The sequence below is a fragment of the Sphaerodactylus townsendi genome, linkage group LG06 (assembly GCF_021028975.2).
Source record: "Sphaerodactylus townsendi isolate TG3544 linkage group LG06, MPM_Stown_v2.3, whole genome shotgun sequence".
Classification (NCBI taxonomy): domain Eukaryota; kingdom Metazoa; phylum Chordata; class Lepidosauria; order Squamata; family Sphaerodactylidae; genus Sphaerodactylus; species Sphaerodactylus townsendi.
Genome location: NC_059430.1, coordinates 95647097 through 95660933, shown reverse-complemented (window position 1 = coordinate 95660933; position 13837 = coordinate 95647097). Strand labels below are relative to the sequence as shown.

The 13837-nt window shown below is 45.3% G+C and overlaps 1 protein-coding gene across 1 annotated transcript in view; it reads right to left on the bottom strand.

The window, feature by feature from the left end:
* The window catches only part of MFSD2A (major facilitator superfamily domain containing 2A), a 40833-nt gene extending 29492 nt beyond the window's left edge, over nt 1-11341 (bottom strand). Inside the window, exons 1-3 of the mRNA XM_048501985.1 lie at nt 11026-11341; nt 4413-4538; nt 2243-2367 (exon numbers count right to left, since the gene is read on the bottom strand). Coding sequence (XP_048357942.1) covers nt 2243-2367; nt 4413-4538; nt 11026-11115 — 341 coding nt within the window. The 5' untranslated portion in view covers nt 11116-11341. The remainder of the gene's footprint in view (nt 1-2242; nt 2368-4412; nt 4539-11025) is intronic.
* Nucleotides 11342-13837: the final 2496 nt, after the last annotated feature.

Sequence of the window (13837 nt, the reverse complement as noted above, 5' to 3'; positions counted from 1 at the left end):
TGATGTGTTTAGAAAACGGGGGCGGTATAATAATCCCTCACAACTGGAAAGCAGTCTGAAATCTCTCCCAGGAGAGTTCCCCTTAGGCTAACTCTTTCTCACAATTTTAGCCCTGATTCCATAGTCTGAAAGTTAATTCCTTATGGCATGGAGCATTGCATTCTGGGCCATGATTTCCAGACTCCTGTGGCTAACGCTGACCCACAAAAGCTACTGAGGAGGAAGAATGAAGGAGAGTTCAGACACCTGATTGGTTTTTATGAGGCTGTTGTCTTCAGCACTGAAATTCCCAACACAAAAGAAGACAACGCTGTCCAACACCACCAGTTTATGTGGCCTTGTAAAACCCAAGGTCCTGGAATTAGAATGAGCCTTTTGGGTTATCTCAAGGGCCAAGGTAGCATACCTATTAGAGCAGGGGTAGGGAACCTGCGGCTCTCCAGATGTTCAGGAACTACAATTCCCATCAGCCTCTGTCAGCATGGCCAATTGGCCATGCTGGTAGGGGCTGATGGGAATTGTAGTTCCTGAACATCTGGAGAGCCGCAGGTTCCCTACCCCTGTATTAGAGTGATAGATTGGGGCCGAGGAGTCCCAGGATCAAATTGCCCATGGAAGCTTGCAGGGTGACTCTGGGCCAGTTTCTCTCCCCTGGTCTAGCCTACCTCACAGCTGTTTTTAGCTCCCAACAGGGAGAAAAGTGAGATATAAATACATTTTTAAAAAGAGCCTGTGCCCTCTTCCATCTGAAATCTCTTCCAGCATTTGAAGAACATGATTTGTATAGAATCATTACCACTGAAAAGGAGGCACGAAGACAAAACACTGCCACATACTAATCAACCCCTTCTTGGGTAAGGAGGTTGGGGGTCCCAGTGACACAGGATAATAGGCTGTTTGATGGACTTCTACTTTAAAGGTAGATGAACACTCAGAGGAGGGAGGGATACAAATACTGACACACTTCTCTACAGGCAATCTCCCCTACCCAGCCCAACAACTCTAATTCTTTCATGGGTTGAAACAGAAAACAGCAGAACAAATATGCTTGCTACATACCCAAAGTGTAAAGACAACCACTGAGAAACACGATCAGCCAAAGCAAAGGCAGCATATACCCAGATTTTAAAGATGGAAGATAAAGGGCATGAAGCTTAGCCCACCCTGAGTCAAGTCAGACATTAAACATTCTCCAAACAAAGGAGGAAAAAAAGTTCATATGCTAATTATCATGGGGGGGGGGGGAGAAGAGGAGGAAAAGCTTTGCTTCTCTTTGCTAAGAGGCTGCACCCCCAAACCATTCATTGGTCCCCACACTGCCTGAAACGAAGTGCAGGCAGATTCAACAGTTCCTGAAAGGGGTCACATACTACACCCCAACAAGCATCACCCAATGTCCCCGTCAGAGGCCATAGTAGCCTGGATTACTTGCTTAGCATGTTGTTTCCATCTCACACTTCCTCCATAAAGCTCAGGGGGGGTTGCATCCACTCCCCCACATTTTATTCTCACAGCAGCCCTATGAGCTAAGGGCTGAAAGGAAGAGAGAGACTAGCCCATGGGTCTGCAACCTGTGGCTCTCCATATGTTCATGGACTACAATTCCCATCAGCCCCTGCCAGCATGGCCAATTGGACAGCCGCAGGTTGCAGACCCCTGGACTAGCCCAAGGTTACCCAGAAAGCTTCCAAAGCAGAATTAGGGATTTAGTTTCAGGTCTCCCAAATTGTAGTCCATCACTCTAGCCCAGGAGTCTGCAACCTGCGGCTCTCCAGATGTTCATGGACCACAAATCCCATCAGTCCCTGCCAGACGATCAATTGGCCATGCTGGCAGGGGCTGATGGTAATTGTAGTCCATAAACATCTGGAGAGCCGCAGGTTGCAGACCCCTGCTCTAGCCACTAAATAAAAGGCAGTTCCCGACATCTTTGTACTGTAGCATGAAGGAGAACAGGACTTAGGATGGTGCTGACAACACAGATTCATACTAAATTTCTAAATTCCCCAACAAACATTCCGTCCCATTTTTCTGTATTAGAGACTTTTTTTTAAAAGTCTGTATTCAGGGACACAATTTCAGCCCACATAGAACTTCCCTTTGGACTTTGGACACTGGCTGTCACCAACAAGTGTCTAGAGGCAGTACACTGATTGCATTCACAAAGGAACCCTAGCAATATACAAGCCTTCTCTCCACTGTCACCCCTACAGGTATTTTGCCTCCAGCCAGTCTTTCTTACCAGGGCATCAGGCGTCCAAAACGACTCCATGAGGTTTTACTGATGAAGAAGCCGACCAGTGGATCAGTGACAGCATCCCATGCACGGCCCACAAAGAGGATGATGGAGGCGTAGAAAGGGTCCAGCTTTTAAGAGAAATTATGCTGTTAGACATTTGGGACCGAGGCAGAGAGTCCGTTTCCACAACACAAGAGAAGAAAGCTATGTTGATCATGCTTTCAGAGCTCTAAAGGTGACTACTGAAACCTTTTGGACCTCTGGTCTGTTAAGCTCAATATTACCTACTCTGACTGGAAGTGGCTCTAAAACAAAGAAAGGTTTTACTCTCAATGCCCTGTCAGAGATCCTGCAACTGGAGTTGCCAGGGATTGAACTGGGGACATTCTGCATTTAAAGTAGAATCTCTCCTGCTGAGCCACTGCCCTTCCTCAAAATTCTTCTCAGCTTCTCCTGTCTTCTAAACATGCAAGTCTAGCAGCTAGGTAGGATGTTCAGCTAAGTAGCAACATTCCTCCAGTCCGTGTTTTTCCCCCCACTCCTCAGCAGGCATCTGACTTTGGCTTGGAATATCATGAGTGACACAGGTTTGCCATCTGAAGAACTCATAAGCAAGCACCAATTTGCCCACTCTTGCCCCCACAGCAAGAACTCTTCACTGATAGCAAAATGCAGAACAAGGTATCAACCTCAAAAGGTACATCATGTGCCATCTCAACACAGTGAAGTGTTCTGCGTCTTGAGATGAAGCATTTGTGTGAAGTATACTTAGGGCATATGAAGACAGACTTGTTACCACACTGCCCTGGTATAGTGGGGGTGGGGGGAGTACCTATTCACAGGTATCCCTGCCCACGTGCCAGTCAAAGGAGCGATGCTGCCATTGCAGAGATGGGTAGCCCATTCTCTGCCAATAGCCAGGTCTACCCACAAGAAGCTCCCAGGAATTGTTTTTCTGTTCTCACGCTTTCTGCTTGTTTGCCATATCAGCACGTTTTCAGCTCCACAGCCAAGGAAGAATTTGTTCTCAATAGGATACAGTAGCCCTGCTGAATGAATACTCATTTTCAGTCATAAGAAGATTCCTGATGTCATTGCCTCCCTTAATTATCTTAACCCAAATAGTCCCTCTGTAACTAACGTCTTCTGACCACCTCACAATACACTCAATTGTTTCTCAAAACAATCCATTCTGACACCTCCCAGAGGTTGTCCAAACATCTCCTAAAGGTTGTTCTGATACCCCCAGAGGTGGATCTTCACCTTATAAAGATCCTACACCTCCCCTCAAGGGCCATTTGTCCAGTGCCACTGACATCTTTCTGTCTCTGTCGCTGTGTCCAATGCATTGCACCCCTCCTGGAACCAGACACTGGCCGTTTGGCTCTGAAGCCTGGATCTTCCTCATGTCATGATCAGGTCATATTACGCATGTACCCAATACCCCTTTTCTATTCCAAATCTATTTTCAAACCTATCTATATCTTAGGAACTCTGTCTGTGTATGTTTGCTGCGTTGATTAAGTGATTGTGAACCCCTTATTCCTACAATAAAGACTGTCAAATTTGTGTTAAATCCTTCTCTGTGGATTTTCTTCCAAGTGCTGACCTTCGTATACACTGGTATTAAAAATCCTTTATCCAGCCACTTGCAACACTGATAAGCAGTCTGCTCTAAGCCAATATCCCCCCCATTATTGAGAGACTGTGTCTCCACCTTGGGTAACAGTCTGATCTGCAGGATATAGAACCACACAGTTATTTCAACCCTGAAAGGGGAAATTTACTTCTGTATGGAATAATGGGGGGCGGGGGGAGGGAGAGCGCAATAATAAGCGCAATAATGGTGACAGAATCTTTTAATCTTCAGAGGTTTAGAGATTTATCAGCATCTGAACAGGCTCTTTGCCAGTCCCATAGCAGGCAAAGCTGAGTGGCTAGCTTGACTTTGGAGAATTGTACTGCTTTATGTGCAAAGATATGTGGCTTTTGGTATTCACTAAACAGTGAAACCACAACTGGACATCCAACAGTGCTCAATACATACATACATGATGATCAGGTGGTTAGTGGGGCTGCCCTTGAACTGACCGCAATAACCACTGAAACATGTGTATTTGAGCTGCTCCTGCGTTTTCCCTCAACATAAGTGCATCGAAACAGCAGGACTTACCTGTGCCACATCTAGCAAGTAGATCTGCAGGAAAAAGCCCAAGGCGCAGCCAGTGATCTGGTAAGGGGCTCCACCGATGGCATAACACACTTTACTGCATATCGATAGTTTTCCTTTGCTCTCTCTCTGGAAGAATTGAAGAGGGAGAGAAAAGGTACATGATAATTCAGAACTATTGTTACCAGCAATCAAGCTGTACTCAAGGCATATGACCAACATGTAGTGTATGGTGGCCAAAACCCCACAAAAAATCCTTCCCATCTTCAACTCACCACCCTCCACCTATGTATTGCTAGAAACTATTTTTTTTCAATGACCAGATAATGACTGGAGGGGGAAATAAATAAGTTCACACCTTCTTCATTGCAATTAAGACTCACATTTTAGAAGCTTGAAGTAAAACAGATGTAATTTCATGCTCCCCAAGTACCATTCAATAAAATCATAGAATGCACATGAATCAAACCACTAGGCAGTTTGCTATGGGGAAAAGTAGCATCGAGAAAGGGCCACTCCCAGTCTCATTATCTAGTAAGTCAGAAATGGACTGACTGAACCCTGTAAATGCCAAGTATTCTTGAGTGCACTTCATTTAGGGGCATGCTTTATTTATTTACTCTATTTATAGTCTACCCATCTCCACGGAGACTCACATCAATGCACTCAATTAAGATCAGATGGCTAATAAGCACTAAAATAGGACTAGGATTGTAGAAATGTAAAGTATTAGACATAATATAAAGTATTAGACATGATATGCTAAACATGCTAACAATGCAAAAATGTATTACACAAAAAGAAATATGGAATAGCTAGCATTTCCCGGTTCCACAACCGCTGGCTATTTCAACTAAAAAGCAACTTACACCCCACGAAGTCAAATGCAATCATGTACTACTATACTGAAGTGACTGCTGAACAGACTGCAGGGAATGCAAGAACAGTGCAAGAACAGTGTTGTTGTCAAAGTGATTGCAAAACAGAACAGAAATCCACTGGCATCTTATGTTGTTAGTCTTTAAGGTGCCAAGGGGTTTTTGATTTGTCAAGAGCATGGCAGGGTGGCATTCATCTTGGTTCAACTAAGCCATCTTGAAGTAATTAAACAAAAGAGCTTGCAACTCTGCCTCACAAGGCATAAAGCTCAGTAGGCACCTCAAACTCTCCAAAGCCAGCTTGAGGGAAAGCTCTGGTAAGTCTGAATGCTTGCTCAAGGCAGTGTGTCAATTTGGTTGGTCCTAATAAAAGAAGTTACATGGATTGTGTTCTTGTTTTAGGACTTCAGCTATATACTTAAAGGATATTCTTTTGGTGGAACCAATATAGCAGTTGAGAATCCTTGCAAAGGGTGACATTTTTTTTCTACACAGGAAGTCAGTAAGGGTAGAGCCCAGATATTCCCTGGATGACCTCCAAGGAGTTTCAGCAGTATCAGCCTGTGTCAGCCAGAGAGGAGTTTGCTTTCGATCATTAACTGCTGCATAGGTCCAAGCTCATCTTTACTAGCAGAAGTCTATATCTTCCATTGTTCAAGGCCCACCAGCCTCAGACAGCAAGGCATTGTGCCAAAGGAGGGCAAATGCTCGGTTCAGAAGCTGTTTGTGCGGCTAATAACAACCCTACTAAACCACACTGTACACTAGTTCTTATAATATCCAGCCTGCCAACTAAGCTCCTCCACTGACTCAACCATTTATTTCACAATTATTTCAGAAATCAGCAGAAGGAAAGTCAAGAACAGGGGTCAGAAACCTTTTATAACTTTGTAAGAGCCAGACAACATTACACTTCAGAGCGAGAGATCAACGAAATGCTGGTATAAGAAAGCCTGTGTACATAACTGAAAACATACAGCTTGCAGGACTAAAAATGGACATTTTGATTAATAATCTATAAAGGTGTTGCAGTCCTGATTGCTGCCTGTTGGAAATCTTATTATAAAGTGGCACACGCTTGAAGTCTCACCATGAACAATAATTCTGCACAGGAACACCCTGAATTAAAACTCAAGTCATACTTCTGTCTTCCAAAAGGGGAAACTGTGTCTCAAAATGTTTAATCTGCGAACGTAAGTCCTTTTAAAAGTCTAGCATTCGTAGCTTCCGTGGATTAGAAGCCACTAATCTCTTTTCACATAGGACTCTTTGAGCTCCCACGTTTCTGGATGAATCAAGGATCTTGAAAAGGCTCCTGATAGGAAGGATGCCTGCCCTGAAGAATGACTCACACAATATCTCCTCTATTTACATAATATTGTGTGACGGCATCAGGCGTGATGCAGGCAGCCAATCATCTAATGCAGAGAAGTAGCAGTTCTCCATTCCCAGACAGATGCAGCCATGGAGGAACCGTTTACTATTCTCTTCCACGCGGCACACTAATCATTCTTTCATAAGACTGTAATGCATCCCAACGCATAGTAAGGGTTTCAGCTCTATGCTACCAGCTGCAGATTTAAGAGCCATTCTGGATTCAGAGCTTAAACTATGTGATGATTTCTTGTACAGCTGCTATGTGTAAAAAAAAGTCTGATTCCCAAAACCTACACCGAGATTCCAGATTCACAGCTGGGTATAGAATTAAAGCTTAGCCAGGAAAAAAGCAATTTCTCAAGAATCTTCTCAAGACATTTAACAGTGCTCATAACTTGCCTTTTTAATTAAAATAAAATTACATCATAGGAAATTCAACATACAAAGTCCTGGCTTTCAATTTTAAGAAGCAAGACTGCAGTTCCTTTGGAGGCAGAGAAATTGCCAACTCTATGTGAGCAACAGCAGATGGAACCCAGGAGAGAATTAATTGGGGAGGGGGGTATCAAGATCAGTCCCCTGTTTTGTTGCTGCCCTTCCACAAATCCGGGCAAATTATGGCCTAGGGACACACATGACTGCCCCCCCAAAAAACTTTCTCATCTAGCCCTCAGTCTGTTAATAACTTGTTCAGAGCATCAGCCCAGTGCATTCTAGCATTGGTCAGTAACCCAACTAAACAAAAAATGGTTGGATGGTTTGAGAACTACTCAGAGCAGCCGGAGTGAAAATGTGCTTCATAGACACAGACTTAAAAAAAAAACCCTGCAGCTTTAGCATCATGAAAAAAATAAACAAACGTATGAATAAGGTATTTTTAAAATCCCAACCAGGTAAGAATTTTTAGCTGATGAGTTCTTGGTAAGCACCTTTGCTTTTTAAAAAGAAAAAGTGTAACACAGCCAAGCTGATCCATCATTTTCAGTAAAACTCAAAAATATTGTCTTAAGGTTTACTCTGCTGCAAAGATCTCCATCTTCTTTTCCCATCAATAAATCTTCCTAATGCCAAATGAATCCAAGACATCATCTGTGTTACCCTTCTGTGGTCAGGTAGAGCTTGGTACACGTTGTGTAGTCTCTCTAACCAACTGATGAAGCATTCACAAGAACCAAACCAGTTTAGTTCCTAACCATAGAGCGTCTGTAGCCATTCATGACCCTGCAAGGATTAACCATCTACTTTAAACCTTCAGCAGCAATTTACTGTCGTAAGCACATAATTTCTCTGGACGTTAGCAATGCTTTTAACCACAAAGATAATGCGTAATTAAGTGGTTAGTTCTTTCCCTTAACACCCAATATTTACATGGCGTTTCAATGTTCATATCCATCAATAACAGCCATGCACTATGAGCCCTATATTCAGTGGTGAGATTCAAATAATTTAACAACCGGTTCCGGTGGTGGGATTAAAATAATTTAACAACTGGTTGTTTACAAGCACCGTTTTAACAATCAGTTCTGTTGAAGTGGTGCAAACCTGCGGAATCCCACCACTGTCTATATTGCAGAGGTTGAAAAATAGTGCCTTACCAACAGCTACTTAGTCAACTCCAAAAGGAAGTGTAATTTTAACAGGAAGGGATATTGGGGAGGGGTGTGCGTGAGGTAATGTCCTGACTCCACACTTTTTTCCGCTAGGCTTTACCAACTGTGTGCTTCTTCCAGTTCCAGATGCACAAGGCTGGCTGCGCAGTACAGAAAGATGTACAAAGTTTCATCCCCAGTCCAGAACAGCAACATTGAAGATGGGAAGTTTAGAGATGCAAGGTTCCATACCAGAGGAAATCAGGAATAATAAGCAAAGAGATTCAAAATTAGTTACCCCAAATAAAACAGCTGCCAGTTGAAGAGCACAGGGGCAACCATGAAAAGAAGAGTGAAGGCCACTTCCTCAGACATTGGTGACTCAGAGGAGGAAGAGAGAGGCTTAATGGGACACTTGGGCTAACCACGCCAGTGCCATCACATGAGAGAAGCTTCCTGGCCTGGAAAGGTATTATTCTCACCCTCATCCAGTACTGCTACCAGGTTGATAGGGGGTCCCCCCACCCCACTTTTCTGGGTGCCATAAAGGGAAGACAGACAGCTTTAGAAAGACTCATGAAGTCATTACTAGCTTCCCATCTCACACGCCATTCCTGACACAGATTCCCCAGGCACCCTGAGCCTCGGTGTTACTTTTGTTGTGTTGACATGGAAGTCGCTAGACCAATCTGACAGCCTTGCTTGCAGAAGACAACCAGAGAAGCTGCTAATGTGCTTGGTACATGCTGTGTACCTGTATCAGATCCCGCACGGCTGTTCCTAAGGAGCAGTGAGATATCAGGCTCTATACATGATGGATGTGAACGATTCAATTAGTCCAATGAATCCCAGAATGAATTCAAAGGGCAGGAATGCCTTGGTTGAACCAGGAAAGGTGACCCTGACCTGCTCAGATTTTTTAAAGCAATATGCTTCAAGAACCTTTGCAATTGTTTTATAACTAGCTATTTAGCTTTGAGTACACATAGGTCTCCAAGTCTGGCTAGGAAGCTGGCACCATTATAACTGACATGACGGCTCCCCTCCCCCGCACTGGTGGTGGAAAGAGCCACCAAGTCACAGTCAATGTATTGTGACCCCTCATGAGATTTTCAAGGCAAGAGACAACAGAGATGGTTTGCCATTGCCTTCCTCTGCACAATGACCCTCTGCACCATGCCATTCATGTGTCTCTCATCCAAGTACAAACCAGGGCCAACACTGTTCAACTTCCAAGTTCAGACTAGCCTATGCACTAGTTCTGTCCAAAACATTTTGTGATAAACCTTGTTTCTCCTGCTCTTTTAAAAGCAGCTCTGAACACAATACATTTCAACACACCTTCACAGATCCAAATATCTTAATTTTCTTCCTTCTCATAGCAACCCTGCAAGGTAGACTTATTTCATGCTTCTATTTTATACATTGGAGAAACTGAGGCTACAAACCTAGGTACATTTCCTTAGGAGGCCATATCCATTGAACTCAATGGGATTTATTTTGAGGTCCCATGTTTCCATTGAACTACAAGTCTCAATGCTAGCCATTACCACTGTCATTTCCGCATATTATTTATATAGTATCCCTCCAAGTAACACCTCACATCAAACTGTCCTGAAAAGGGTAGACCCTTCACTTATTCACATACGTAACAGCCACAATACACACAGACTGATTGTCTGATGGTTGCCATTCTATTCACGTCTGTCTGGAGTAACTACACCGTGGAACTTACTTCCAAATAACTATGCACAAAACTACACTGCAAAAAATAAATCAGTAGACAGATCTTTTTGAATACATGTTGCTAAGGAAGTGCCACGAAGCGAACCGATTCTATTGCGTTTTCTGAGCAGGCTGGCTTTTTTAACGGCTAACCATTCATATTTCTATCCGGCCCTCCCCGCGCCAAAGCAGGGTTTACAATCTGTAGGGGAGTTTCTCCATTCTTCCTGGACAGGGGCTTTCAGTTCCCCGCCAGCCAGGCCCGCTGCTTTCTTTTCAACGAAGGGAAAGAAGACAGCAGATCTTGCCAACTTGAAGCCAATACGGAAAGACGCACTACAAAAATGGGGTCGCGGCCCCTTTAACAGAATTCTCGCCCTGGCTTCCAAGAGCCAATTTACTACTCCGGGTGCGGTTGTGGGAGTGGAAGAAAAGCCAGCGGGGTCCCGCTTCACGCCCTTGCACGTTGAATCTAAGGAGAAGCCCTCCGGCAACCGTCATGGGGAAGGAAAGACCACCTATCTAGCCCTTCCAAGCGGTCCCAATCCGGCCGTTTCAGGGACAAGCTCCGCCAGCCATCCAGCCCTTCTCCCACGGGAATGGAAGTGACGCCTTATAAGGAAAGTGCCCTCTCTCTCCCCCACTCCACAGCATGGGTTCGAAGCCCGTGTAGGCACCACGCTCCGCAGCAGGGGAGAAAAGAGGGGCAGGAAATACGCAAGGGGGGGGGGTTCTCTTTGCGCCCCATGCCCGAGATGAAAACCCTTTTGGTCCCGAAGCTAGACATGGCCAGATTTTCCCATTCTCTTTCCACATTTATTTCAGAACCGCCATTGACCTTTTTTCTTCAGCCCCATACCGATCTTGCACGTGCTTCTTCGCCCTCGCACCTCTACGGAAGCAAGCCCTGCGCCTCCTCGACGGGACTTTCGCCAAGGACGCGCAAAAGGACTTACATTCCCACAGTCCTTCCCAGAGACCTTTTTACGCCTGTCCCCCACATTTCGGAGAAATCTCACCCCTTCGCCCAACCACACTTTCCCCTACCTTGGAGCACATTAACTCCTCTTGCTTTAGGATACTCTGCTGTAAGAGTCCAGCCGATGAAACGCTTTCTGCGCCTTCTCCTTTGGCCATTGGAAGGGGGTGGCAAACAAACCAGGATCTCCCCTTTCTGGTTTCCCCGCGAAAGAGCTCTTTTTCCCGCTCCTTTCCTTTACAGTGGAAAGGGGGAAAAACTTCAAAAGTGGACGCACGTTATAAGTTGCTGGCGAACTCCCTTCCAAGGCTAGAGGAGAAAGACTCAGCGCCGGAATGCAAAAGAATGAATGAACCGCCCGGTTCCGTCGCGACTGATCGGATTTCATTCACGTTGCCTGCCAGACCCCGCCCCTTTCCCCCCTACAGGGACCCGCCCTCTTCAATGGACCAACCTTGGGGGGAGGGGAGAAAGAAGGTGGCGCTCCTCTTTTGGGGAAGGGGCGGAGCGTCCTTAATTGGAGCGCGCGGCAGGCGATGCGCTGGAGCCAATCACGGGCGGCGGCGCAGCAAACACCTCCGCTTTGCCCCCTTGCTGCTTGCATGCTGACGCCTTCTGCAAGGGGAGCGAGATGTCTAAGCTCAGACCGGCCTAATTTTAGCTTCTTCACCTGCTGGGAGCTTTAGGCTGTGGGATGTGCTGGCCGGGCTAACCTGCGCGCATCGGAGGTTGATTTAATTCCATGTGGAGGGGGGCTAAAAGGGACAATTTCCTGATCTGTCAATTAAAACACACTGTTGTTATGTAGTGGTTACAGTGCCCGTGTTAGAGAAAACCTATGTACTGTACATAATGTCCCCATAGAGTTCCTTTTGCTGTCCAGCTTCCTATCTCTCAAAGGCTGCGCTTGTGACTCTGTTTGAGACTCTGTTCTGTCAGGAACAGTGAATCCATGCAGGGAATGCAGGGCTGGTTCAATCCATGCAGGGCTACAGGGAAAGTAGTCTTGCAAGAAATGGCAGCTTTTGAGGGCAGACTCTGTTATTGGATTACATCCCCACTGAACTCTGACCCCTTCCCAAATTTTTGTCAACCTAAGCAAGGTGTAGCCCATTACTCCCCACCCAGCCCCTCTCATAGCTAGGAGTCAGCAGAGACACTAGTCTAGTTTATACGGGACCGTCTTTACTGTGCCATCCCAAGCGGTAAGACTTGCAGAAATGTTATAACAAGCTTCCAACTCTACTACCGGTAGTCTATGAGAAGCTGTTAGACTTCTGGTTATTTTGCCTTGCTGCCTTGGGAATGTTTGAATGGTCAGATTGCTACCAGATGGCATGTCCATTTCCCCAGGAGAGACAGACCAGAATGAGCAAACACTCCCACCCCACCCCTGCACGCAGACAGGTGTCTTGAAGTGGAAGGCTGTAGGTTACAGCCTCTTCCTCCAATGCATGATGAAACCAAACTTCACTACAGCGAGATAAAATTGTGTCAGGTGGGTATACATACTGTTGCCAGCTTCTAAATAGCTCCCTCTTGTTGTTCCTTTAATATCTATTCTCTGTGGTCTGTAGTGACTATTAGACAATATGATTGAGCTGTAGGCTTCATCTGCCCTTTTCCTCTATTAAAAAGAGAGGACTTTTCCACCTCCTGTGCCAACTGACAACGTGGCATGACATAAATAAATAACATAAATAAATTAATGTACATAACCCTTTCTCTCTGCCTTGTTTTCTCTGGTGGAAGTCACACCTGGAACTGGACTTTGCCCCATGTGGGTAGGGGAGAATATGCAAGTAACTAGTAACTGTATATTTTCACCTAGCAGCTCTGGGAGGAGGAGGAGTAATTACGGGTTTTTTTTTTAAAAAAAATGGCATTGGAGAAAGGATTCCAGTCTTCTTCCAAGGAGCTTAGAGAAACCTCCTGTGACCCTTTTCTCCTCACAACAAATCTGTGAAGTAATTTAGACTGAAGTATGGTTGTTTGTGTGTTACATGCCATCAAGTCCCTTCCAACTTATGGCAACCTTGTGGCTCCGAAGTGACTTTCTCACATTCTTTGGGAAAACGGGAGGGGGGATTATTTCTGAATAAAGGGGATAGAAAAAGCCAGGTTCACCAGAACTGACTTTGACAAGCTAGGTGCTTCGTTGCCTTCCAATAAATGCTGCTGATCAACAATACAGAATCCATTTATTGATTCAAGGATCAAGATCTAACACCTAGGCTGACACTCTAACCACTGCACCACAATGCTTTTTTGTTTTCCGTGGACTACCAATGCAAATAATGTGTTTCCCAGAATTCCCTCTGATGCATGAAGAGCTCTTGCTGAAGGAGGAGCTGCTGAGGGCATGGAGAGCACAGGATGGTGGACCATTTATACCAGGGGTGTCCAACTCTGGTGCTTCAGATGTTCATGGACTACAGTTCCCATCAGTCCCTGCTGGAATGGCCAATTGGCTATGCCAGCAGGGGCTGGGGGGAACTGTAGTCCATGAACATCTGAAGCACCAGAGTTGGACACCCCTGATTTATACTTTCCCTTGGATAGCTAGTCCTTATCTGCTTGCAGTCACCTGCTGAATTCAGCATGGTGTGCTGATTTATCACTCAGTCCTGCATCCTTACAAGGAGTGAAATCATAGATATCGTCCACAGAGACAATGTTAGATTGCAGAAGGATACAGCTCTCTGAGCAGGCCAGCATGCTTCTGTGGTTAGAGTGCCAGACTAGGATCAAGAAGACCCAGGTTCAAATCTGGAGGCTATCATGAAAGCTGGCTGGGTGACCTTGGGCCAATCACTGTTGCTCAGCCTAACTGAGCTCAGAAGTTTGTTGTAATGAGGAAAAAATGGAGGAGGGGAGAAC